The 27,395-nt window shown below is 45.2% G+C and overlaps 1 protein-coding gene across 2 annotated transcripts; it reads right to left on the reverse strand.

Moving 5' to 3' along the window:
* Nucleotides 1-488: 488 nt before the first annotated feature.
* On the reverse strand, nucleotides 489-27,390 carry NEK9 (NIMA related kinase 9). Of its 2 annotated transcripts, XM_059474463.1 has the most exons (23): nucleotides 27,133-27,390; nucleotides 26,713-26,742; nucleotides 25,770-25,947; nucleotides 22,855-22,910; nucleotides 21,917-21,987; nucleotides 18,081-18,186; nucleotides 15,010-15,141; nucleotides 13,919-14,029; nucleotides 13,292-13,356; nucleotides 12,251-12,301; nucleotides 11,405-11,597; nucleotides 10,060-10,204; nucleotides 8,887-9,087; nucleotides 8,457-8,503; nucleotides 7,467-7,622; nucleotides 6,940-7,048; nucleotides 6,254-6,415; nucleotides 5,715-5,885; nucleotides 5,443-5,502; nucleotides 4,675-4,865; nucleotides 4,286-4,450; nucleotides 3,398-3,610; nucleotides 489-3,006 (listed from the first exon to the last, which is right to left on the reverse strand). In XM_059474463.1, the coding sequence occupies exons 1-23, from the start codon at nucleotides 27,319-27,321 to the stop codon at nucleotides 2,884-2,886; spliced, it is 2,925 nt and encodes a 974-aa protein (XP_059330446.1). In that variant the 5' UTR covers nucleotides 27,322-27,390; the 3' UTR covers nucleotides 489-2,883. The 2 variants fall into 2 exon arrangements, with proteins under 2 accessions (XP_059330446.1, XP_059330447.1); XM_059474464.1 differs by lacking the exon at nucleotides 26,713-26,742.
* Between the last annotated feature and the right edge of the window lie 5 nt (nucleotides 27,391-27,395).

The raw sequence follows: 27,395 nt of genomic DNA on the forward strand, positions 1-27,395 counted from the left end.
TTGTCAAGATATTTCACAATTTAATACCGTTTCTGATGAAAGTGACAGTGCAGGAACAGTTGGATGAGCAGGTGTCAGGCAGGTTTTCCCTTCTGTAGGCCTTAATGATCAGTAAAGATATTCTGAGAAAAACAGGTACTTCTTCCCTTTAAGCCTCTCTTCCCATTACTCATTTCCCCACTTGGCATTCAAACTGTGGAAATAAATACACACACACAAGCTCCTGACGTCACTAGGAGGAGACGTAGCAGTATGAGAAAAGAATGGGTTTTTTGTTTGGTTGTTGTTGGTTTCTTTTAATGAAGGGACACAGAAACTGACTTTTTTTTTTAACCAGAGCACAGAATCTAAAAGCCCTTTCACCCTCTTCCTATAAGCAAAAGAAAATAACCAAAACCAGAATGCCAAAAAAACAGATGACTGTATGCATATTTCCCTTTCCTTTCTTGGAAAAAAATAAGACAAGAAAAGGAGTTCAAACACGGGAGTATGAGTTTAAACATTTATTTAAACAGAAATTCCAAACCACTCCACCCTTTAACCTTTCAAAGAAAGACAATGACAAACTAGTTTTCAGCCAGAGTGTCAGAGCAGGCATAAGTTGTGTTCCACTACAACACTCAGTAGCAATACTAGCAGGAGACCAACACATATGGAACTAGCACTGCAAGAAGGGGAGAAGTAAAAAGGGTTTGAAACTGCTCAAAGGCACTTCTGCCTGCCTGCCTTTCCGTTTTCAGCCCAAGACAAAGGTGCTACCTTTAAACTGCTTTTTTTTGTTGCATAGCTGGCTGGTGTGAAATCTGTGGTCTGTAACAGGCACAACCTGGATAGCGTGAATCCTCTAAGGCACATATGAGATTGTGGAGCACAGGGCATCCTCTGTCAGGAGCCCTAATCCTCCACTAGATCCAAGGGGAATCCAGTCTGTGCACCTAGCTTCCCAACTGCAGAGCATTGAGAAATGAGGATAGCAGTGCACTGCAGGAGAGCGACTCTCATCAGCTTGGTGCTTGCTTTTTGGACATGGCTCAGGCTCAACATTTCAGTCCTCAAAGGCACTGTTGCACTTAACCAACGACCCTCAAGCCGGGACCCTGACCTGAGAACTGGCTCCAACGCACGGGGGGGAAAGGAAAGCAGAGCCACAAGGGCAAACAAGCCTGGCTGTACCAGGGCACCTGGTTCTCACTGCCTCCCAGGAGGGCTCTCCTCCTGCCCTGCTTCTGGCAGCAGTGGACAGGCACTCTGGAACGATTCTTGCCCTGGACACTGCATTGGGAAGACAGCACTTGATTCAGCTCCCAGATACTAGCAATAGGCACCAAAGAAGTATTTAAGAAGCATTATGTTATGAGCAAATGGTTTGGCATCCACTTCTAGAGACAAATGGAGAATGCTGGATTCCCCGGAATAGTCTCTCAAAAGAAGCCTGTCAGAGGTGATGTGATATTCACCTCCAGTAGACCTAAGGCAATTCTAGTAACATGCCATCGATGGGGATCATTTAAACCTGATGAAATGATAACCCCACTCTCACAGCAAAGGTGAGAGGAACTTAGGACTCCTTGGCGGCACCAAGTAAGGCAGGGGAGGCTAGCTGCTCCCAGAGATCCTACCAATCCCATTAGCTTTACTTCAAAGTCAGTTTGCTAATAAATTTAAGGGGAATAAAATTAACCTCATTCTCTAACCTCATTTATTCATTTTCTCTAGAAAATGAATAAATCTTGAGCATCAGACCATGCCTCTTCCCATCTCCAATTTTCTTGGGAAAACGTCTCACTTCTTGAAAGAAGGTGAATTCTGGACTAAGATTTGATCATTCATGGTCTTTGGGGAAGGCTGTATCCTGAGATCACAGCAGTAGTGACGTATTCTGGGTAGGAAATGGCATTCCAGCTTCATCAGAACACTGAGTGGAAAAACACGGATTTTTCCCACACCCACACAGAGTGTAGGCACAGGGACTGAGCAGAAGAGAAGCCAAGCAGGGAGCAGCTACAGGTTTATGCCAAGAAACCAGAAACTCTGGCACTCAAACCAAGTTGAACAGCTGGAGCAAGAAATGGGTAACTTAGTCTGAGGCCCAGATGCTTGGCATCTGGTTGGGAGACATGTGGTCTGAAACCAAGAACTACAGATCCAATCTCAGACAGTCCCCACTACTGCTACGGGAAACACCCGATTCACTCATCTTGGTGCATTGCCTGGAAGTTGGAAAGCCCTCAGCACCCAGAATAAAGCCTTCAAACTCTGTCTATACAGACCAGTGGACTCAGCCATATGGCCAGAAGCTATGCCTCGAGGCCAGGGACATGCTGTCTACCATGATCTCCCTAAGAGGAACATCTCCACTGCCTCCAGAATGACACATTCGCTGGTCCCTCTGCACCTGAGCAGAGGCCGGGGCCTTATCATGTGTTAAGGAGAGGATCCTAGTCCTTCACCCCTCTGAAGTGAAGGTGGCAAGTCTTAGGGCTCAGCCAGCTTCAGTACAGAACATGTTTCCTCCTCTCATCTAGAGATGCAGTGATGAATACTGGGGTCCCAAAGGCAGCTCCCAGGAAACAGTGAAACAATGAAAGGGCCACAAGCTGCTACTGGAACCATCGCCATAATGGGGCCGTTCTGCCTCACATGCAGAACTGACAGGTAAGGTACAAAGAGGAGCTGCTGCTGCTTCAATCACTGAGCTGGCCTAGAGCTCAAGGGCCCTCCCCCTCTCAAACTCACTCCTAGTTCATATCAAACGTACATGGGTGCTGCTCTGGAGCCTCTGGCCTCGCTCCTTGTCCGCGAGTGACCTGACGCCAGAAAAGCCGCTCTCTGCATTTGGTTAGTGTGCTGTGAAGTTAGATGGATCCCAGTGGGCTCAGGAGACTAGAGGTTGGAGCGGCACGAGTCCGTTCCCAGGAGACACCAGGAATCTGAATCCACATCAGGTTTTGGATCCACTTCCATCTCCTCTTTGGTTGTCTGTGTTCCTTTGGAATGAACCTTCACCTGCCAAAACACACAGCAGTTACCCAAACAGCACCAGGACAAGTTGCACAAAAGCTAAAAGCTGCACAAGGCCCAGTTTGTGTTCTCCACAGCCATTAGTTACTCTTTGCAACATATGACTGACCATCGCTTCTCATCAAGAGAAATAAAGGGAAATCCCAAGTCCTCAAAGGGTGGGCTGTCCTCAGAGGAAACTCTTCATTCCTGTTTTGCTACTACCAGAGCCTGCATCAGCAGCTTATAAAAGAAACAGGCATCTTTCTTAGTCCCACCAAATTCTGTTCTGATGGAGATGGCTGTTGAGAGTTGTTCTCTTCTGCACAGCCTCCACAATCTGCAGGAGCATGGTGAGCCCTGAGCACGGATGTGCACCCGGATGACGGATTCTCACCTGCTGCATTTCCTCCATCCTCCTGCAGAACCGCTGGAGTTGGGCACTCAGACGAAGGGTTTCCTGCTGCAGCTTCTTCTGATCATCCAGACACTGTAAAACCAGGCCTCGCAGGTGTGTCACCTCCACTTGCAGAGCACTGCACATGCAGCCTGCACTGGGAGATGCATCCTTCCCTTCACCACATGGTAAGGCTGGACTCAGGCAAGTAGGCTGCAGAGACATGGAAGGAAGGCAGGCCAGGTTTGAGTGCAAGGCCAGGAGCTGTATATGCCACAAGAAAAAAAAACACGCCCAGAGTATTATCCCAGCTTGTTCCCTGACTTGCCAAATTTCTAGTAGGCAGGGTCAACAAGATACTTCTCCTTCTGTCCTCTGTACAAAGCCACTAGCTTCCTTCTTTTCCTGGGAAGCCTGTTCCTATCCTCCTAGCACCAAAATCCATACAGTTTACCCCCAATTCCCTAAGTGTAGGATCCATGCCTCCCTTGGGACAGAAAACTCCTGAAGTTAGGTAGTCTCACAGGTTGCAATTTCTCATTGATTTTCTGTATCAATTTATCTTCCTATCTCTGCTTTCTAAATTTCTGTTTTCTGCTAGGCTTCTGAGACCTCAGCTTCTCTTTTTTCCAATTGCATTATACACATTTTCCCACAGAACTGATCTCATTACTTTAAATCTGACCAAGAATCAGCTTTGTACTCCCAAAAAATCCTTGAGAATTTTTCTCTTTGCAGCATCATCTCTGATTATCACCAGCCCTCTCTTCCTCATCCAGATGAATTAGGCCTATCCAACAGTCTCTTCTCAGCTCTCCCCATAATTCAAACATTGCCATTTATGGTCCCCAAGAGCTTTTAGCCAAGCATTCACTTTGATAACATTACCCAGGGCTCTGTTTTGGGCTTGTTTAATCCAACGGGTTCCTCAGAGGCCACTTTGAGTCCTTGAAGTTTCTGGTAAGGAAGAGTCTCCTTCTCAGGCTCTGAAGATGCCATGCTCAGAGGAAAGGGGCTGTCAGGCATGGGGATGAATTCAGCATTCTCCAGCTCCTGGATACACAAAAGAAGCTCTCTCAGGCCTGCCAACTTCCTGCAGGTCATTTCATCTCAATCAATGCACCAACACCCTCTTGTGGTTAAACAGGCAGCGAGGCTTTAAGGGCTCTGTGCAACACAGCTCTAAGAACCTATCAAGTATCCCTCAAAGGTGGAAGGGGCCACCCAGCTCTCCCAGCCTAGATGCCCTTTAAGGTATTTCTGAGAAGCCACGTTACCTTCCGAAGCCAGCCAGGGCAGGAGCTGCTGTCAGCACTGTTGCCTCCTGTAGCTTCTGCAGTGCTGATCCAGCCCCCCAGCTCACGATCTGCTTCCATGGTTCCCCGAAAGCCCCCACTGGGATTGGGGGTTTCTGCTTCCTGTTCACGATCCTCTTCCTCTCCTCCCCCAGTTGTGCAGCTCTGAGGCACTAGCAAACAAAAGGGAAAACTTTTGTTTGTGCACCAGAGAGGTTTGTGCACCTCTGCTATTCCTGTTGCAAATCCCAGATGGAGCAGAGAAGATGCATAAATGTGTACTGTATGCCCATGGTGAGAGCACATGCTAGCATTATTCCCCTCAGCAGTTTAGCTCCTAACGTTCCCTGCAGGCCTCTCCACAAGGGCTTGTGTGCAGCAGTCTTTTGCAGTTTCTTGGCCCCAGCCCTCCCACAGGTCCAAGAAACTGGACTTCACCTCTCCAGCAACTATAGCCCCTTCTCATATCAGTCCCCTTCAGTGAATTCCTCTCAGCTTTTCCATGTCAAATTGAAGTTCCTCAACAACAAAGGCCTCTCTGCACCCATGTTGTTTCTCCTGTTTCAAGTGTTGCTTCCTTGGGTTTGGGCCATCTCTTCCTGTACATGGCACCAACTAGATTTCTTCCTTTTGAGCTCTTCTGTGAGGCCTTTCAAACACAGAGAAACCATGCTGCAGGACCAAACTTCCTCCACTCAAACTAACCACTGAGTGGACTTAAACCAGAGCTCCTCAGGGCATGTTACTTACCAGTACCAATGGACAGACCACTGCTGTTGGATCGTATTGTTTTGGAGTTCAACACCTTTTCTGCAAGGAGAGAGGCATGCTTTCAGTCAGACTGCCACACAGAAAGCAGGATAACTCCTACAAAGCCAGTGGTGCAGGCCTATGGCTCAGAGCAGCTTGCCACATTTCCCCCAGAAATTTGGCCTGTTCTCAGGCAAGATTTATACTCTCCTGGCAAAAGAATATATCATCATAAACAAGATCCCAAAACTACATCCTAAATTTACACTTACCCACAATGATGATGGTGTGCCAGCCACGGCATGACAGGTCTGGAACATGATGCAATGATCCAAATATTGGCCGAGGCCACGAGGTACAAATATCTGAGCCATGAGTTCTCTCAGTCGAGGTCATTGCCAGCCGCCCGTTCCCGCCATTACCCCAAGCAAAGATATGGTTGTCTGAGGAGAGAGAAATTCAGGGGCTCAGGTCCCTCCCTCCTTCTCAGCCTGCAGTTGCTGTAAGGATCAGTCTTTCTGCTGTAGCTGCTATCCCAAAGTACCTAATCCACCAGCTCAGTTTAGACAGTGGGAGAACAAACCAGTAACAAACCTAACAGGGAGCCACCAAGTCAGTACTCTGCAGCCTTAGGGACAGCAAATACTTGGAGGGGTGATTAACAGGGCAAGACAGCCCCAGGCCAGGAGGATTTCTTTATTTTAGGGCTGTGCTGCAGGGCTGGTAAATGAAACGATCAGTGAGAGCCAGTTAACCGCTCTGCAGATTAAGTTTAAAGTAACCCACCACAACTTGGCAAAGAGCCACTCACCGTCAGTAGCAGCTATGGTGAATTCATCTCCACAGGAAACCCTGATCACCTGCTTGCCCCCCAAGGGGCCTCCCAGCAGGTTTATTCCCAGGTGCTTCTTATAGTCCCCGACACCAAGCTGTCCACACTTGTTGGAGCCGAAGGTCAGCAGGCGGCCTCGCTCTGCCAGGAGGAAGGAGGAGACAGTCACAGTGAGGGCCCAGCTCTGCAAGCAGCCATGAGACAGAGCACAGGCAGCAACAGGAATGGCTCTGCTGAGTGGCCAGCCAGGCTGGAAGGGGACAGTGCCAACCAAAAGGAATGGGTTTAGCCTGGAAACACCTCCCCATTTCCTTTTCCCACTGCTTCCCTTTTCTGATGCTGGGGGTTGGGACTCCTCACAGTTCTCTGACTGATGTGGCTTGGGCAAAACCTAAGTTGATCACAAATAATTCCTCTGCTAGCCCAGAGCATATTTCCCAAATTTTTTTTTTCTCCCCTTTAAAAAAACAGGAAGGCTGACATTGCTGCTTCAGCTGGCCAGGAAACAAGACTGCTGAGAAACAGGAATCCTGAGTTCCTGGAGCAGGCATGAACCTTGCTACCAAGAGCAAAATCCCCAGTGTCAAGGGCCAGGCTGAAAGGGCAAAGTTGATGTAATGTAATTCAGCAACCAGAATTCAGTTCTTACTGCACAAGGCTCTCACCATCAATAGAAGCTGTGTGTGTCTTCCCTGGAGAAATGGTACGGATCTTGTAGAAGGACAGCTGCTTGGCCAAAGTAAGGGAAGTGGCGTATGGCACCTCACAGTATGTCTGACAAAAGATGTTGGTAAGCACAGAGTGAAAAAAATCACACATTAATCAGCTAAGACCTACTCATGCCTGACCACAATATTAAACCCAAAGTTTAGGTTTAATGGACCTAAAGTCTAGGTTTTAGGACCTAAAGACAGTCCTAAAACAAGTATGATAAAAACCTGCCAGAATCTGTATCACTGGATAAGTCACCAGAGCAGCTCACTCTGTTTCACCGCCTCAGATCTGACATAAGCCCACAGGCCAGACAGAAAACTGAGGAACAAATTGCCCCTTCCCATAATCCCAGTATCCATTGTCTTGACTGGAATTAAAGCATTGGCATGAAGCTAATGAGTACTTTGTCAGAGAACTTCCATTTCCCCATATACTACTGATTGCTGAAAGCTGGTGCCAAGCATCCAACCACACTCACATCATGATTGATTATCCCTGCTGTGCACTGATTCAGGCCCAGCTTGTTGAACTCGTTGAGTCCACATGCCAAGACTTTGCCCGTCTGGGTAAGCAGGAAAGTTCCATCACAGCCACAGTGAACGGACACAATGTTTAAGGTCTTCGGAACATCCACCTAGGTGGAAGAAATACATCCTAAGAAAATAAAAATCCCAACACCTATTACATGGAAGCTGGCACGTGGAAAACATATGAGGGTAGAGCAGCGGCACAGCTAGTCTGGACATTATCAACAGCCAACACAGTTACTTTGAATGAAGCTGTAAGAATACCATAAAGTCTGTAGCATATGGAAACTCTGGTCACAATGCAGATATTCAAGGCAGACATCAGTGACCAGCACAGGAACATGAAATATGATGCACAGGCAACCTGGCCAGATGGGCTCTACAAACAGCAAACACAGTTAGGTGAGCAGGACTGGGTTTGTGTCTGTGCCATGTGGGTGTGATACTATGTGATCACAGATATTCGGCTTCCAGGCACATCCTTATTTTTTTCTAATGCACAGAGGGCTGGAATACTGCAGTTACCTCAGCATTGTATTTCAAGAGGGTTTTACTTTCAACTAATCTTTAACTCATTATATTAGATTCAAAGACTTGCAGTAATTGCACCGCTGTAAGTTTTCTCTACAGACCCAAGGTAAGCCATTTGGTATGTCTCACTATGATTTCTACAACATCTGGCATTTCCAGTTCCATCATGGAAATCAGAGCAATGAAGCTCTAAGCTATGATGCTGTCTGGTTTGTGAGTGGTATGATGATCTGACATGATTGCTAGGAGAGAAATGAAGCAAAATGAAGGGAAGCAGCAAAGTTAAAACCCTTGAAAATTCTATAATGCCTCAGAAAAAAACACCTGAGCCTCAGAGAGAGAGTATTTCCAAACAGCAACTAATTTGGATTTATGCCCTTGCAGATTTTAAGAAGTAGTCACAGCCCTACCTTCTGAGGGGTGTAGTGATCTTCTTCTGAATCCAAGCCCAAGCGTCCTGCATCAATGAAAATACTGCAGTTACAATGGCCTCCCCAAGTGCCCATATCTAAGAACTGGTGTTACCTCTCCACAGTCCCAAAATGATCTCCCTACAGAACTAGAATCTCCCTGCTCCCCTACATCCATCATCGCCCACCAACCCCACTCACAGAACCATTGGGGAGCGAAGTGGCACCTTAGAGCTTTCCAAAGTTCTAAGGCTTCAGTCTCCAGTTCCCCATTTTTACAAGGAAAGAAAGTCCCAGAGAAACAATGGTTTTTGCCCCCAGGGTATATACCAGGCAGCCCTCACCCAGGCCCTGCACTGCACACCTGCAGCAGGCCCCTTTCCAGCAGGCACGTCCCAGTGCCTTTAGGGATCAGGGAGACTCTACCTACCGTACTCTCCACAGCCCCACGTGTAGACTTCTCTGTTCCTGGTCAGCACTGCCACATGGTTATCTCCACATGAGACCTGCTCCACAGCATTGGTAAGAAAGAAATCCAGCTGCAGGGGCTCAAGCACTTCAGAGCCATAAGCCTTGTCAACGCCAATGCATCCATAATAGTCTGAGCCAAAGGCATACACCTGGCCCTCGTCTGAAGGACAGAAGGGAAGCTTGGTCAGCACATGGGGCTCCTGTTGGGCTGCATATTAACTTCTTAGGACATGGTCAGAACAACTTCTTTCCCGCAATATTCTTCTTTAGTGCAGAAGAATGTCATCAGGAGACTATGGAGTCCTTTCTTGTTCATGTTAAGATGGATCTTACATGACAACCTGTAGCTACCTCAGTGTCAAAAAACCTTTGTCTGAACCTGCCAATTTCTTTAACAGTAACCCACAAATTGATTCTGTGGCCATCTAAGTCACTCCTCCCGCAAAATGACCACCTGAGCTTATCTCTGTCAAATTTCTGCCTTTTCAGCACTGGAAAAATAAGCTTTTTGAGAATAATTTCCATGGGTAAAGCAGAGTCAGATTCTTCTATAATAGACAATACCACACCTAACACATCCTTTTAAAGTATGATCAGGGTTAGAACTAGAGACAGCAAGCAGATGTCAAGCATTCTGAATTAAACAGTAAATCCTAGATACACATTCTTTTTCATCACTGGGTGATTCTTTCCCCACACAGTCCAAAGAGAGTTCCAAATATACCCACATTCTTGATTTCAGGCTTCACTATCTTTAGTGTGAGCATGAATGGAGGCAACACAACCACAGGTAAAAGCAGAAACTCTGTACAGACACATAGATTTGTGGTCAACACCCAGTTTTATCACCAAAAAGTAGCACATCCTTAGCAAAATCCCATCCTTCTTGGAAGTCAAAATAATGTTGACCCATCTCAAATGTTGAGATACAATCTATCCCAAATGCAATAATGGTGGTACTATCCTCCAAATTGAGGGATGAGTAGCATATGGGGCTCTCTCCTTTGTGCATGAAGCTGCTTTGCTAATCTCATGGTGAAGGCAAACACCTCCAACAGCTCAGCAAAGTGACAGGATTTGTCAATGCCTACATATCCTTAAGAGTCTGAGCCAAAGGAGATCCAGCTCTCACCCGTGATGCACACTGTGAAATCATCTCCACAGGACACCTGGCGAATGGCTTTGCCCTGAAGCTTCTCCACGTGCTTTGGCTGCCGGTAGGAAGCTCGGTCTCCATGTCCCAGCTGCCCGTGCAGCTTGGTGCCCCCCTGCATATTCTGCAAGACAGAAACCCCTGGTGAGGTTACATTCCCAGAATCCCACAGATGCTGTCAATAGCTTACAGTAAACAACAGAAGCAAACAACAGAAAACAGCAAGGAGCAAAAGAAAATGTTCTGTCTGCTCTTGGGAAGAGACTGACATCTCTGAACATACAGCAGGCAACAATCTCAGTGGCAGCACAGACTTTAGTGCAGTGATGCACTAACAAGGAGGGATCCAGTCTCAGGTCAGCACCTGGTGAGGAATCCCTGCTCCATCCTCATCTGCCAGGCTACAGAATCTAGTCCCTGCTGCAGGACTGAAATTCATCCTTCAGCTTTTTGAACTACTTTTCTAAATCCTAATGGCTGCAAAGAAATGCACAACCTGAAACAAATGTCATTGACATGGTCCATCATAGTAACTGTACAGGAAAATTATACAAAATAAGTACTGTTGAAACAAAAACTACTAAAAGCCAGCTGAAAGTTTTTAGTGGTTGATCTTGCAGGAACATGCAGCAAATTACTCCAAGCTGGACTCCTCCTATTTGGATCTCTTTCCTTTCCTACTGACTTCTAACCTGTTTTAACAGATTCTGTATCATCAATATAAAAACCCATGGAAGCCAGGAAATGACCTCCATGTCAGAGACCATCTCAACATGAGAAGCTGAATTTGATTGTTTAAAATGCATTATATGCCAACATTTTTATTCAGTTTAAACTATTCCAGAATTTCCACTCATCATAAAAGGCAGAGCTGTTTAGTATGAGATCCCTCTGCTTTCAGATGGAAGTTGCCTTGCAGATGACAACTGTATTACAAAAAGGTCACTCATCCCACCCATTCTGATCTTGAAAAACCTCCTCGAAAATACAAAAACTGAGAATCACTAAGTCTCCACTGCACGTCTAAGTAGTCAGGAATGGAATGAACACCTCAGGAAGAGATGTTTGACTCAGTGTTTGGGCCTGCAAGACTACCATCTACAAACCTCAAGTGCACAGCAAGTCTCCAAGACACTTCTTGTCACAAAAGAAAATGTCTCCCAGAAAAACCCTTGCCTTGGGAGACTTGTGTCAGCCCCAGCTCAGATGGCCTCAGTGTCCACTGCAGTTGGAATTCTCCCTTTCCAAGCTCATGAACAGTCAGCAGTAGATGTGAACCCCCCTTTCCCACCCTGACCCGCCTCCTGCAGCTTGTCTCACTTACCACCCAGGTGTAGAGCTCCTTCTCCACCGTCACCACAGCAAAGTGAGTGTTACCAGCACACACCTGGCGGGCACTGCAGCCACTTTTGATGGCATCCAGCTTCTGGGGGGTGGACTTGCCACCACCCCAAACATACACCTCACTGGTGCGGGAAGTCACCACGGCAATGGGAGCCTCGTTAACGGTACTTGACCTGCACAAGACCCCCCCCAACAAAACACATATGCTTTCATGAGTTTGCATTCCCTGTCATCATCCCTCTTCCTGCTGTTGTCTAAGCAGTTTGCTCTTCACAACCATTCATGGTTTTTATTTTCAAAAATAAAATTCAAAATAAAAACCAAATTCTATTTGATAAATAACAGACAACCAGCTATATATGTCACAGAAGCTAACTGCTTCACAGAGCAGCCCTGCTTACAGGATTGCTGGGAACTATGCTGAAGCTATGCTATATCAGGTTTTATAGAAGATATTTATTTATATTAATGTAATATTCATCATTTAGACAATCATGTTCCTCCTGATGAAAGGAATCTGTGTGAAAGGAGAGATTTACATTACAACTCAGATATGTAGGCTGCAAAGATGACATCCTCAGTAAGACAGATTAGAGCTGGATGGGACCTGCTGAGGTACAGCTCCAGCCATACAAATAAGTAGGATATAAAAGGCAGAGTAAAACACAGGACAATAAGCATGCAACTGCTGTGTCAATCTTCTAGCATTCAGGGATCTTCTAAACCACACTGTTCCATTAAGGCTGTCACAGGCTAACACTCTCAGTTCCTCTCTGGGGAGCTGTTCTCTCCATACTTCCTTTCAAACACATGTCTAAATAATTACCTTGGTCGCTTATTTGGCCCATTAAGCAGCGTGACTTTCTCTTCCATCTCCCTGCCAAGGGAGAAAAAGGATTTTAGGAAACAGCAACATAGTCTATGCAATTTACTGACAAGCAGCACACACAGACTGTTTTCCTTTCCAATAAAATGCTGCTGCCTCTTGGAGGAAGCATGGCAGCTGTTTACCAGCTCGCAGCAATACACAGTAAGTAGGGCAGAAGTAATGTAGCACACAGCTAACAAACTTCTAGAGAGCTGAGGACAACAAACTATGTCTGCATGAAAATGCAGCCAACCAATACCCATATTGCAAAAGAATAACCTTAAAAGGCTAAATACTATCAGGATTTGGCCTTTGACCAATGCCTATAGTGAGACAAAACTCAAGCTCTGCTGATCACCAAGCAAAAGAGTATTGCTGTAAAGGACTAAGTCTGCTGTTCCCAAATAAACCAATGTGGAATAAAAACAGCCCAGAATTACTGTCTTGTTCATGACAAGATAGTGTGTGCAGGCTGATGGTCTAAACTAAGCTAACAGGGGCCACTTTCAATGCAAGTCTCTCTCAAAGAGGGAGACAACAAAAGGAAAAAGTGGGAGTCTCTATATTGAAAGTATATCATTCTCTATACTGAATGATCATTCTCTATACTGAATATATATTTTGAATATATATATTCAAAATGGCTTTTTCCAATGACTGCAAGAGGATCTCTGCGACTCTTCGTTCACAGAAATTTGAAGAGTAAAAAGAAGCATTCCTCAAAGAGTCTCAGAATGGAATACCTCAAGGTTCTCAATACAAAAGCTTCTAAGGATGCAGAGACCTTTCCCATGCACCAACAGAACATCAGATCAGAAGACAAGACTGCAAAAATGTGCTTTTCCCCTAAGGAAAATGAAGTACTTAAATATCTGCCCCACATCAGTCTAAATCCACTTCAGAAGGTTGCTATGAAAGCATAAACACCACCAGTCTGCACAACCCCTCCTGTGTTCCCTGTCAGCCATCCAGGTTTTCAGGAAGACCATCTGAGGTTACCTCCTGCGTTTGCTGAGGAGGGGATGTTCAAGCAATTCATCTGCAGTGGGTCTCTTTTCTGGGTCCTGAAAGAAGGAAGCAACAAGTAATTCTCTGGGAAATATTCATCATCTACAACAAAATCTTGGGCCAGAAGACTCATTCAAGCCTGCCTGGACTTCCTTCCTTGACTCCCTTCAGAAGGGAAAGGAATCAATTCAAACATTTAGAGTGAATAGGGATAAATACTACAGATGTGCAGGAGGGACTTGCATGCTGCAAAGGTATTAATACTATGTTTGCTCTCAATAAATTAATTCCCTACAGAATGCCAGAGCCCTAAGAGACTGTACTGAGATGATGCTCCTACATTCACAGCACTGCATTAAAAAATAATTGCTTCTGCCAGCCCATTAAATACTTGTGATCACAGTAAACCCAGCACACCTCCAGATCTTGCAGGACTGAGACAAAGCTTTCAGAGGACTGGAGAAAGCCCAACCTTAGTGATGCCTCAGGCCTCACAAAAATTACCCTGCATCAAGAGCTCACATACTGAAACAGGCATGTCATTCCCCTTCACCCATGAATTCCATGGCTGAGACAGCTGGGAATGGGTATCTGAAAGTTATAAAGTATTTCACCAACCTGATCAAGGCAAGAGTTCACCATTTGGATCAGCTCCCAGGAGTAGACAGTGGAATCCACCTCCATGGCACGATTTCCCTGTACAATCTTCACACAAAGGTTCAAGGGATTCTAGGCAGAAACCAGAAACCAGTCCTAATGGAACCAAACTGGACAATGTGTCCAATGGGGAGAGATGCTATAGGCCACCACTACTTTCTTCCTCCATCTCTGATCAGGACAAATCCCTCTTCTTCCCTGCCTAGCAGGTTCTCCAGAAATCTAATAACAATTCCTGCAGAAATGGTACCTCTGATAGGTAGGACTTGGCAACATCCAGCTTTTCACCAAATTCTCTAACAGTGCAGGAAGATCAGGCTTCTCTGTGCATGAAATCTCCTCTGTGGTACACTGCCCTTAAACGCACCACAGCAGCAAAGCCTGGACTTGAGAGCCATCACTGGAGAAAGTCAGGAAAGGGTGGTATTTTCACATCTTTTCTTTCAGGGTTACAAAATCTTGCCTACAACAACTAGCAGCTTCTCCCATCATATGGCACAAACTAGCAAATCACATGTGTCAGCCAGCAACGCTGCTTTCACCCTCCCCTAAGCCAACTTGACCAGACTTCTCTTGCAGCCAAGTTTTGAGAAAGAGTAACAGGATCTAATCTCATGAAATGTGAAGGCCAGAACCTTTTGCTACAGAATGCTACACAGAAAATTCACAGCTAGTAATGCTAAAAGAGCAAGAAGACTACACAGTCACAAACCTCCTCCTTGTAGTGGAAAGGACACTTCCTTCACAACCATGATACAAATTAGCACAGTTATTATTCTGCATCTAACAAACATGAGCTGCAGACAAGGGTGGGTTTGGCAGAAGCCAGGGAGGCTGCTGCATGAAGGCAGGAGGGAAATCTGCATGAAGGGTAAGGGGAATCATGCAGATATTTTCTCTGGCTATAGCTGTCACTCTCAGGCCACTGTTTTTTTAATTAGTAGATTTAAACAAAAAAAGAAAAATATGACTGAAGAAAACTATGAGCTGAGTGTGAATCTTAGGACAATAAAAAATAAGGTTATTCAGTCCATGTTGGTTTGAAGACTTACAGTGGCATCAAAGGTCCTCTTCAGAGTAAGCAGCTCAAAGATGACACAGCCCACAGCCCAAATATCTGATTTGAAGTTGTATTTCACACCCTGGCAGAGTTCTGGGGACATGTAATATGGAGTTCCCACCAGCTAGGAAAAGAAACATTTAAAAATCAGGAATGATCCAACAGCTTTCAATTCAGGAACTCTGTATCCATTCTGTTCACACAGGACAGAGCCAGACACAGCACTGGTGATACACCTCCCTAATGTCCTGGAGGGATGGGAACAACAAGCACACTTTTTCTCCTGTCAACCACAAACCTGTCTGGCCCTGAGCTTCCTAAGAGATCCTAGACACCTCTCTTCTCATGTACCTGATGTGGTACAGACTTCTCACTAAAGTAATAGTCACAAAAACACAGCAAGGACTTTCCCCTCTCTTAAATATACATCATTTAGGGGTAATCAGGGCTTATGTACTGACCAGGCATATGGAAACCATCACACGAGGCTGAAGATAAAGGATCTAGCAAAGCTTCCAAATACAGATGCCAGACCTTGGCTGTGGAGCCATGCTGATCACAGGATAGTGCCAGGACAAAGGCTGCTCTGTCTCGAACAAAAAGAAGGCTTCCTTTTGGGTCAGTATGCAGAAAGCTGGCTTGAGTCCCACCCAAAAGGCCTTCACTTCAGAAGTGGACTTTCCTGAACAATTCTTTTGTGTAGAACAAACACCCCCCACCACACAAAAATTCAAACCCCTGCATATAAACACAAAGGTCTCCCAGGTACTGCAGAAGCAGTGGCTTAGCTCAAAGTCACAACAAGGAGACACAGAACAAACGTGATAAAAGATGTAAGAATGAAGCTTCCAGATGAATGGAGCTCACTCCTTAGAAAGAAACTAGACAGCAAAACAAAGTAAGAGAGAATTTAGAAAAAGGAGAAATATTTATAGACGACCTCTTTTCAACTCTCTCAGCAAAGCTCCAAGGAGCTTTACAAAGCCTGCCCTTCAAGAGGCTCTGCAAGTACACTGGATACCTAATGGGCACATTGAGAGTGTGCCATCTCCCTCCCATTTCCTGTCACAGAGCCTGACCACTGCAGAGCTACACGAGTCCCTGCCATGGGAGGGTTCAGGAGCCCTGAGATTCTGAGTATCACACAGAGAACTAGGACACTGCACATAAACCTTTTCTAAACAAAGGATAATGTAAGCTTTCTGTAAGACAGATGTATTTTCTGCATCTTTGGTAAATGGTAGAAAATGATAAATTAAGAAATCAGCGTTTAGTAAGAAAGATGTGAACATTCTAAAAAATCACAATTTGACTGCTACAATTACAAATACTGATAATAACATGTTTTGCACTCATTTCCCAGAAAATTACTTCCAGTCTGCCACTGGTCATTAGGTTACAAATTGAGCAAGTAGACCAGGGGATAGCCAGCATGTAAAAATCAAAATATGGTTGAAGGTGTGTAGTTCAAAATGTTTCATATGTGAAAAAGGAAAAAACAATGTTTGCAAGGTCTAGTAGGTATAGATGAATACAGAAAACACAGGCAAAAACAAACCTGGAAATTCACAGCACAGACTGAACTGCCTCTGAAAGTCAGAAGGCCATGAAAAGTGTGACAAAACAGAAGTGGCTCTACTGCAGCCCAGCCTAGTGAAGGCTTTATGCAGAAGCCTTGAGTTCCCATTTACAGTGGAACTGCACAATAGTGCTCATGTTCTGGAAGGAGACTGGCAAGTATTTAACTACACATCCTAACAGAACACCAACGCCTGGCCTTAAATTGAATGATACAGGCTGGTAAGAGGAAGTGTGAGCTGGCTTGTGTCCCAAACTATAATAAAGGCTTTAGCAGACAGGAACTTCAGACAATGTCTCCCTTTCCAAGCCTAACACTCACCACAGAAATTAATGGAGCTGAGAAATCCAAGCTGAACCTTGCAAGTGCCTGCAATACAGCTTACCCTGTGTCATAACTGGCTGCAAAAATGCTTTCTGGCAGGGTCTGGAACAAGGCCAAGTTTGACAGCCTTCTGGCAGAATTAATCTCTCCTACAAAGCTTTGTCCCCCTTCAGGAACATTACCAATAAGCCATACATCTGGCTACCATAAGAAACACAAGTGCCTTTCTTGCTTCTTCACAATCCAGTTCAGAGCCTGAATATTAAAGAGATTTGAGACATGCCTGTGGCACAGTGCAATGTCAGGCACACACATCCAAGCTATCACAGATCCACCTGAGGCAAAATTTACCTGTTAGCACAGCAGTATGACAAAATTACTGTAATTTGTTAAGCTGGCCTTAACTAGCCCAGAGGAGAGTGTTGCTGTGATGTGACCATAGTGCTGTCTCTGTCCTTCAGCTAACACTGCCTTCCTGTTACACAGACTCACCTTTAGAAGTATCGTGCCTAGGGGAAAGAAGAGCAGTGCTCTCTAGCATGGCTACACCAGTTCTGGTACAATTCTATTCCCATAGTGGCACCTATCTTTAGTCTGCTGCTGCTTTCCAGAGAGACAGACCTCCAAAAGGTAACCTGGGAGCAAGGATAACTGGAGGCTGCAACACATCAGCAAATATGGCAAAGTTAGTGAGACAAAGTTAGGAAGTAAAATTCTAGCGAGGTGGGTGCCAGTCTCCAAGTAATAAGTGACAGGACAAGAAGAAATGGCCCCAAGTTGCACCAGAGGAGGTTTACACAAAATTCTAGGAAAAATTTCTTCCCTGAAAGGGTCAAGCATTGGAACAAGATGCCCAAAAAAGTAGTTGAGTCACCATCTCTGGAAGTGTTAAAAAAAAAACCTGTGGATGCAGCACTTGGGGACATGGTTTAGTGATGAACACAGCAGTGCTGGGTTAACAGTTGGACTAAATGATCTTAGAGGTCTTTTCCAGCCTTAATTCTATGATACCATAACACTGAGGGAAACTGAGGGGTGAAGGAAAGGAAAGTAACAGAAAACAAGCAGCAAGAACGTACAGCATCCCTGGTCTTCTGCAAGGCATGCAGAGATGAAAAAAACTACAACTCAGTTTGCACACAAAGATGGCAGATACTCACAGTCTCAGCCATAGAGTACTCAGAGTTCAGCTTCTTTGCCAACCCATAGTCTCCCAATTTAATCAGGTTTGCCTTGGTTAGAAAGATATTTAATGTCTTTATGTCTCTGAAACGAGAAAAAGAAATTCAAACACTTGAATACGCTTACAGATTTCACAGTTTTTCACAGATTACTCTATTTTCCCCCTAAAATGAGCTACTTGCTACTCTGCCAGCACTCTGTCACACATATGTACACAGAGTTCTCCAAAAGCAATTTTGCCCCAAGTATCAGGGCAGTAACTGTAGTTGTCCATGTTTTATCACATTCCCACACAAACACAACACAGCTGCAGAAGCTCAGGCTCAGACACCTATGTAAAGGCCACAGATCAAAGATAGTTCTTTCTCCCCTCTCAGTTACTAAGAATGAAGGTCATTGAGCAGGTCTTATTTTTCTAGTTTTATAAATAGACCCAAGCCAGGAGATGCTGAGCTCACTAAAAACATAAGTATGAATATGTATGTATGCAAATATAAACACACACACAGAGGGTGTGAAACAGACGCCACTCTAGAACTTCAGCATAATGTCTTTACTCCTCAAGAAGAACTCTTTATAACATGACACAGATTCCAGCCCATGAGTTGGCTGGGCTGACTGAGAAGGCAAAGTCTACATTTGAAGGGGGAAGGAGATCAGAGCAGGCTGGTTAGAAAGGAGCCTGTGGGCTGCATGCCAGTGTTGGGGGTGAAATCCATAGCCCAGGTGAAGTGCATCTGCACCAACACACACAGCATGGGTAACAAACAGGAGGTCCTGGAAGCCACCATGCAGCAAGGAAGCTGTGACACAGCTGCCACCATGGAAATGTGCTGTGTGCACCACTGGAGGGCTGCAGAGCAGCTCTTCATAAGGGACAGCAGAGCAAGGACAGGCAGTGGGGTGGCTTTGAACGTTGGGGAGCGTTTCAACTGCACAGAGCCCAGGGTCAGGGACAATACGGCTTGGTGCCTGTGGGTGAGAATCAGGGGGAGGATCACCCAGCCAGGATGAAGGGCTGATGTTTCATGATCACCAGTTTTGGTGGGAGATTTTACCCTGCTGCATGTCTACTGGAAACTCAGCACAGTAGAGAGGAGGCAGTCTAGGAGGTTCCTGAAGGACGGATGTGGAGATAACGTCCTGACACATCTGGTCAGAAAGCCTACTGGGGCAGTGCCTGCTGTTTCTGAACAGAGAAGGGCTGGTGGGAGATGTGGTGGCCGGAGGCCATCTTCGGTAGTGACCATAAAATTAGTTTTCAATTCTTGGTGAAGTAAGGAAGGAGATCAACAAAACCTCTACACCTTGGAGTTCTGGAGGGCAGACTTTGGTCTTTTTGGGACACTGGTTCAGACAGACCCTTGGGAAACTGCTCTTAAAAACAAAGGGGTCTAGGAAGGCTGGACACACTTTAGGAAGGAAATTTTAGAGATGCAGGAGCAGGCTGTTGGAGAAGCTGGCGGCCCATGGCTTGTGTAAGTGCACTCTTTGCTGGGTTAAAAACTCTGGGTGGCCTGGGCACAGAGCATGGTGGTGATGGGTGCCACATCCAGGTGTCAGTCAATAACCAGTGGGATTCCCCAGGGCACAGTGTTGGGCCAGTCCTGTTTAATACCTTTATCAATATTTTGGACAAGAGGATTAAGTGCACCCTCAGTCAGTCTGCAGACAACACCAAGCTGGGCAGGAGTGCAGATTGGTTGGATGGTAGGGTAGGCTCTAAAGTGGGATCTAGACAGGCTAGATCCATGGGCTGAAGCCAATTATAGAGGTCCAGTAAGGTGAAATGTCAGGTCCTGCACCTGGGCCACAACAACCACTGCAGTGCTACAGGCTGGGGGCAGAACGGCTGGAAAGCTGCCCAGCAGAAAAGGACCTGGGGATGCTGACTGACAGCAGCTGAACACGAGCCAGTGTGTGCCCAGGTCACCAAGAAGGCCAGTGGCACCCTGACTAGTATCAGAAGAAGTGTGTCTTCTTGTTTAAAACAAATAGGATTGTTCCCCTATACTCAACACTGGCAAGGCCACACTTCAAGTCCAGTTCTGGGCCCCTCACTGCATGAAAGACATTGATGGGCTGGAGCGTGTCCTGAGAAGGGCAACACAGCTGATGAAGGCTCTGGAGCACAAGTCTGATGAGAAGCAACTGAGGGAGCTGGGGGTCTTTAGCCTGGAGAAAAGGAGGCTCAGGAGAGAACTTTCCACTCTCTACCACTGCCTGAAAGAAAGTTGCAGCAAGATGGGGGTCAGTCTCTTTTCCAAGGTAACTGGTGACTGTTGTCACAAGAGGAAATGGCCTCAGGACACGCTGGGAGAGGTTCAGGTTGGCTATCAGAAGAATTTCTTCACTGAAAGGGTTGTTTAGCATTGAATGGGCTGTCCAGGAAAGTGGTAGAACCACCATCTCTGGAAGCATTCAAGAAACAACTAGATATGGCACTTAGTGCTATGGCTTAGTTGACATGGCGATGTTCAGTTTGACTCTTGAGATCTTGGAAGTCTTTTTCAGCCTTAATGATACCATGATTCTAAGTATTATGCCCAAGAGATCAAAAGGCTGATGGCCAAAACTGATAGAAAACACTCTCTCTCAGACAGAGTAATCTGTGTGTAGTTTCACAAATCAACACAAGAGGCTGGAAATAGAGAGGAAGCCCTGGCAGCATGATATGCTTTTCATGGCCAACACTTCTTAACACCCACTTTTCCTAATGCACCATCAACAACTTCCCAGTGTAGGTCAGGAAAACATCAAGTAAAGCAGCACTTTGCATTCATCCATTGGGGCATCACAAAGCCCTGGGTCACTCTGACAATGTCTGGAGCAGAAAGAAATCACTGCAAACATTTAAACAATTGTTCAATTCGTTATTATGGAAGGATTTGGGGCCACACATGTTCAGAGGTGGTAAGCAGGAAATCACTGCAAAGCAGGACAGACATAGCATTTGCCTCAGGCCAAAAACTTAGGCACTATTTGCTGAGTGTAGGCTACCAACCCCTCACTAGCAAGGCTTGCCAATTACTAAAGATTCAGAATGGCAGCAGCCAGAATGCTATCTTACAGAAAACATCCTCACACAGCTATCCCCATAAGTTAGTGCAGCACATGATCCAACTGTGCTGAAAGTGGCTGTCTACATGTGCAGTACCCCCCAGAACATCATGGCCTCCTTGAAACACACATAAGATGTGAAATTTACTGCTCCCAAACAGAAAAGGGCAACAGAAAAAGGTAATTAACTACACATTAAAATCTCAGAATAACTGTCAAAATCACCACTACAAGCTAACAGACTGTACTAGCTCCTTAAGTAACAGGCCACAGAAATAAGATTCGGACAAATGCAGGACATATCTTCACATGGGTTATATTAGAGCAATGGACAAATGCAGAGTCTTCATCACCATTAGGCTCCAGGAATTACAGAATGATGTACACATTGGCTTGCAGCTATTAACTCTGGAACAGCTCAGAAGTACCTTTGGCCTGTGGTAAATGCTCTTCCTACCCACTTTAACAAACATCATTCATGTGCTATCGCAATAAAGGGCAAATTTACTTCCTTCCTCTGTGGATAAACTCTTTGTTCACACAGCTGCAGTTCCAATTTCAAATACGAGATTTCCTGCACATTTATCACAAGACAGTTTCTAGCCCAATAAAAAAGGGATTCTTGACATCTAGGAGATGCTATTACACTGTGGAGAGAAGCTTGGTGCTTGCTTCAAACAAAAGAGCAAAGAAGTTCTTCACTGACCCCCATGAACTGCACTGGTTACCTCAGCTTTCTGCATGCCACACTTACCTGTGAAGAATTCCAGCTCGATGAATGCAGCTCACAGCTGATGCAATTTGAAAGAGATACCAGACCACCATCTGCACAGGAAGGAATATAAACATAATGTGAGGCTTGAAAAAAATTCAAAACCACAAAACCCTACACATCCCTGTCACACTGAGGCACAGCAAGATGGCCTGGCCATACATTTAGATGCCCTTTCAGAAGTATGAAAATTTTAGAATTTTCTAGTTTGGAAATCTCTAAAACAGATATTTCCATAGGTAGATTGTTCTACTTCCATTCATAGTGTCTGTCCTGACAAGCATTAGAGATCCAATAAGTGACAAGACTTCAGAATGACAACTAATGACCACTTGGGAAACACCTACAGTTGTGCTCTCCAAAATATGAATTGGGACCACTAAATACTCTCCATGAGCCAGAAAGCCTTAGAAGTTATTAAATAAGACAAGTAAGTGTAATCTAAAACTAATCAGCTCAGCATGCAGTGAAAGCAGATGGCAAAAAGTAAGTTTTAAATAAAATAAAGACAGAAAATGAGAAGAGTAAGACAGATTCAACAAAATTACTTGAAAAAAAAACACATACAAAATTATTAAGAAGGGACAGAAACAGAGGGCCCACTAGGAAGAAACACAGAAAGGTTTAAAAGTTAAATGTTTGCCAAGATGATAAGGTGAAGAAAGCCAGCTCTCTTTCATTATCCTCCATTGGAACTATATACTGCTTATAGACAGTTTAAAAGGAAAATAAGTTTCAGACGGTCCACAAATGCTTGCAATATTGAACAAGGAGGATACCAGCCCCCAGATAAACACAGAAATTCCCCACCATCACAATGAAAAAAATTGAAGAAATACACAAATAATCCTACAGATTATTTGTGTATTTGCCAGAACATTAGGCCAGCCCCACTGCTCCCTCAAACCACTCCAAATTACCTCTTCTTCAAATAACTTGTCTTTCTGTCGCAGAATCTTATCGTAGAGGTTTCCTCCTGTAATTATAAGTGAGTGAGAAAGACAGAGATGTTCATCTTAGTTAATGGCAGCAGTTACTCTGCTCAAATGCTGCTGGGAATACTCAATCCTGCTAAGAGATCTGATCAATCGCTACAGCTCTCTCACAGCATTCTTCACTTAAACTCATCAGGCACTCACAAAATTAAGTTCTTCTTCCATCTAAGAACTTCAGTGGTGTGTTTAAGCCTAAGCAGAGACAATTCTCTAACACCACACTTTAATACTCTCTGAAAAGCAAACCAGTAAGCTCAGCCAGCAGTCCTTACTTTTTTATTTATCTTTTTAAGTGTTTCTTGGGGTATGTAAACATGTATCAGGTGTACACCAAATCACATGAGATTGTCCTGCTCAGCATTGTATATACAAATAACACATTAAAAAAGAGAAAGAAAACAATTTTTAAGTCAGAGTAGTCCCTGAAAGCACAATTGACTGTCTTTCCCTACCTACTCCCTCTGGACTGGCCTCTTCTTTATCTGCCTTGCCAGAATTCACAGAATTCACTGGTGCAGAATTCACAAAGCACTGACTACAGCTATACCACTAACAGAAGCCTGAAATCAGCAGAAATCTTTGGTGCACCCCATGAATTCAAGAGAGCAGACTGAAAATTAAGGAGAGGTGAAAGAAATTATGCTGAGGGCTGCAGGTATTTAAACTCCCTGTCAGATCAGCACCCAAACAGTAAATCCCAAAACTCTGATCACCTCCTGTTGTTATTCCAAATCCCAATTATCATATATTATATATATTTCTTCTCATTCAGCCTTGCTGTAACTTCTCAGCATTTCTTTTTTCTGCCTTATGTTCACATTTACAAATTAGCTACAAACTACTTTCACACTCACAATTTAACCGAAGTATTCACTTCTGCCTCTTCTTATGAATGTCTTTTCTAACTACTCAAACTTTGCAGGTTTTTAGTCATTTGTGTTTTTCATCTCTCTTTTTTCCTCCCATTTTTTTGGCAGCTTTTTGGAACAAAAGAGCAGCACGATAGGTACTACATTGCCAAAATCCTACCCAAGGAGACAAGTTAGCTCTTGACTCATACAACAAATACCTCTATGCACACATACAAAAACCAAATTAATTTTGTATTTGTTTCATCTACTCACATCTAACCTTCCAACACAGGTTATTCTCTTTCCAATTACTGTATTTTATAGGATATTTCTTTCCAAATGTATTTCATTTGTATTCACTGATGTTATCCCATGGTAAATCCAAGTCTTACAGTACCACGATGTACACATGGAACTAAAGGCAAATAAATCCGTAACTCGCCTTCCTCCTCTCTAAAATAGGGGCAACATTTACTGAAATTTGAAATTCTTTTCTAGATCTTCAGAAGAGACAAGCCAATTAAATAGTAAAACCTTTGGATTCTGAGAAGAAGAAGTCTGAAAGTGACTAGTCCAGCTTTACTTTAAAAATTACTCACAAATTACCTTGGGCTTGTACACGGTAAAAAAAAAGCCAAAGAAACAACTATTTATGCATTGGCACAACCACTGCGTGGAAGTCCAAAGAATATTTCCTCTTTCTCATGTCCCTTGTTCTCTGCCATTCAGACACACTCGGGCAACACCAGCTATACACTCATCTCTTGGTTATTATCCCAAAGCCAACAGAGGCATTTACAAATGTGCACAGGCATCAAGATTACACAGCTTTTCTCTATGCCCTCCAACAAATTTATCATGGCCTCAAGCATTGCAGTCTTTCCACAGCAAGTAAGCAATTGACACAGAGAGAGAATGCCTAAAATAAAAGGTGCCTCAAAGAGCTAACACTCCCCTATGCTTGCACTGGACTCCATCCTCCATAAGAACAAAAAGCAGAGAAGAAAAACCAGCTTTGGCCAAGCTGCCAACCATGGTATCTGACACCCTTCTAAAGGACGTTGCACAACTCTGTTGTGCTCTCCAACCTGTTCCAGTGAAAGCAATCTGTTGTATAAGGTGATCACAACACGACTATACCCTTTTCCAGCAAAAAATGTTTTCCTAATGAGCCAAGGCTTAATGCAAGCCCTATACAAACACCAGATACTCTGCCTGGGGAGCCGTCCCACTCACCCAAACAGAAGCCACACTGCAGTTCTAGGCATGCATCCTGTTCCAGCAGCGTAAACTGTCTATGGGCTGCTTTTCCTGACATCTAAGAGCAGCTGCTGGTCACAGCCTCATTGCAAATCCTGCTCTCGCTCCATCCGAGCTAGGACTGCCTTCCCTACCAACTCCAAACACCATCATCTGAACTACTCTTGGACAGAATTTCAAAACTTTCTCCACCACCAGAAGGACCAGGTTTGTTGTTTGGGGTTTTTCAATTGTAAATGTAAAAGCCGAAAGCAGAAATCAGGGAAAAAAACCTGACTGCAGCGTACCACGACATTTTTAAGCTCTGATTTATAAATGCCAAATTATAAACCTATTTAAGTGACAGCACTGAAAAAACAGCGCCGCTCTGCACTGCTAGAGATGGCCAGAGAGTCTCCCAGTCTTTTCCCACTGCTCTCCTAAAAGAACACAGCAAGATGCACTGGAAGTGTTTATCACCAATAATCCACTCCTTTCAGCGCACCAGGCATTCAGAAAACTCAAGAAATCATCAACTGCATAGACTGCCTCCACTAACTACTGGGCTTCTTTTTTAGCACCTGAGACACAAATCAGAAGGGTTCTCAGTCTCTTCTTCAGGAGCTATGCAGCAGCATTCACCACCACTCCTTTGCTCTCCAGACCCCAGAAACACTTCTGCAGGTTCTGCAGGAGGGTGACCCACACACATGGCAGCTGCCTGTTCACAGATGGGAGTAGGGACCTCACCATTGCAGTACTCCAGCTCAATCAGGAGCGTGGTGTTATCCATGAAGTGATTGTAGTATGCGATGATGTTCTCATGCTGCAGCAGGGCCAGGATGACGATTTCGTTCAGAGCATCACGACGCTCCTTTTCTGACAGCCGGGTCAGGTCCACCTCCTTCCACACTACAAGCGAGTCATCCTGAAACACAAAAACATCTTTCAATCAAAAACACACTCTTATGAAGAGAACAGTATGTGCCTTTATAGGAGGGAATTAAAATACCAGGAAAAGTAAAAGACTTTCCTGTCTCTTACATATTTCAGAAAAATATTCCTCACAACTTAAGTTTTGAGGTTTGCAGTTTGTCATTAGAAACAGTCATGGCCTGAAGCCATCTTGCTAGCTGGCCAACACTCACTCTGGGGGAAAAAAAAACAAAACCAAAACACCAAACCAAGGGAAAGACACGGGGTTTGTTTTATTTCAATAAAGACTAAACTTACTCCTGTTCAGTAAAGGGAGAACATTGTATTTTTAGTGCCGTAACTGTAGGATGTTATACAAGAGCACAAATATTCAAAGGAAAAAGCCTAAAGAAAAAAAAACAGAAAAAAAACCCAAACAAAAAAAACTCTCCAAAACAAGCCAATAAGGAAACCAGAATGAATTTAGATTTAGTTTGCCCTTGTTAGGCCCACACATGTTGTCAGGCATGCTAGAGTGATCTCTTAAGTGAACAGTGTTCACTTATACTTGTGCAAGCCAGGGCACCTCAAGATGGCCAGAAAAAAACTGAAGAACTTTCCTTTGGAACTAAATCAAAGCATTTTTCCTTGACAGCCACTAAAACCACAACTACAATTGAACTGGATGGTATTAAACGAGTTGGGAGCAATGGGAGGACTGGCTTCTCATCCAGTCTCCCCTGATTACACTGAAATGCTAAGCATGTGAGAGAGTTACCTGTATGAGATGACCCCATGTCCTCTGTAACTGGAACAAAACACAGAAAAATGAGTAGTCTACTAGCGTGGGAAGAACCTCCACATCTCCCAGCCAAACTTCAGGGGACCCAGGGGACTGGCAGTACCCAAACGCTACAAAGCCCAGACCCTGCACCCCCGGACACAGGGGTGAAGCTGTCACTTGGTATCCGGGCTGTTCCCAGAGCGGTGCCAGGGGATGTCACCCTGGGGGCTGTCAGTTACCCCAGGGGCCGAGCCCAGCTGCGGCTCGTCGGGCACCGGCGCCTTGAAGCACCGGCCCTGCCGACCGCCCCTCCGGCCCCGGCAGCGGCCCCCGCCCCTCTGGGAGCGGCGCCGGGGCTCTGGGCGGGGGCGGCGGCACGGAGCCCTTCTGCCGCCGCCGGGGCCGCTCACCTACCTCGGTGCGGCGGTACAGGGTGGCCTCGCCGAAGGCGCCGCGGCCCAGGGTGCGGATGGGGATGTAGTGCAGCTCCTCCTGCTCGCCGGGCACGCCGCCGCCGCCGCGGGAGCCGCCCCTGCCCGAGGACTCGTTGCCGAAGTCGGAGCTGATGGAGTCGCAGTGCCGCTCGTACTCGCCCAGCGACATGGCGACGGCGGCCCCGCTCGGCCCGGCGCTCCCTCAGCGCGGCCCCGCGGGCTCCATGTCGGCTCCCGACGGCG

This window comes from Ammospiza nelsoni, chromosome 6 (genome assembly GCF_027579445.1).
Source record: "Ammospiza nelsoni isolate bAmmNel1 chromosome 6, bAmmNel1.pri, whole genome shotgun sequence".
In the NCBI taxonomy this organism is placed as follows: domain Eukaryota; kingdom Metazoa; phylum Chordata; class Aves; order Passeriformes; family Passerellidae; genus Ammospiza; species Ammospiza nelsoni.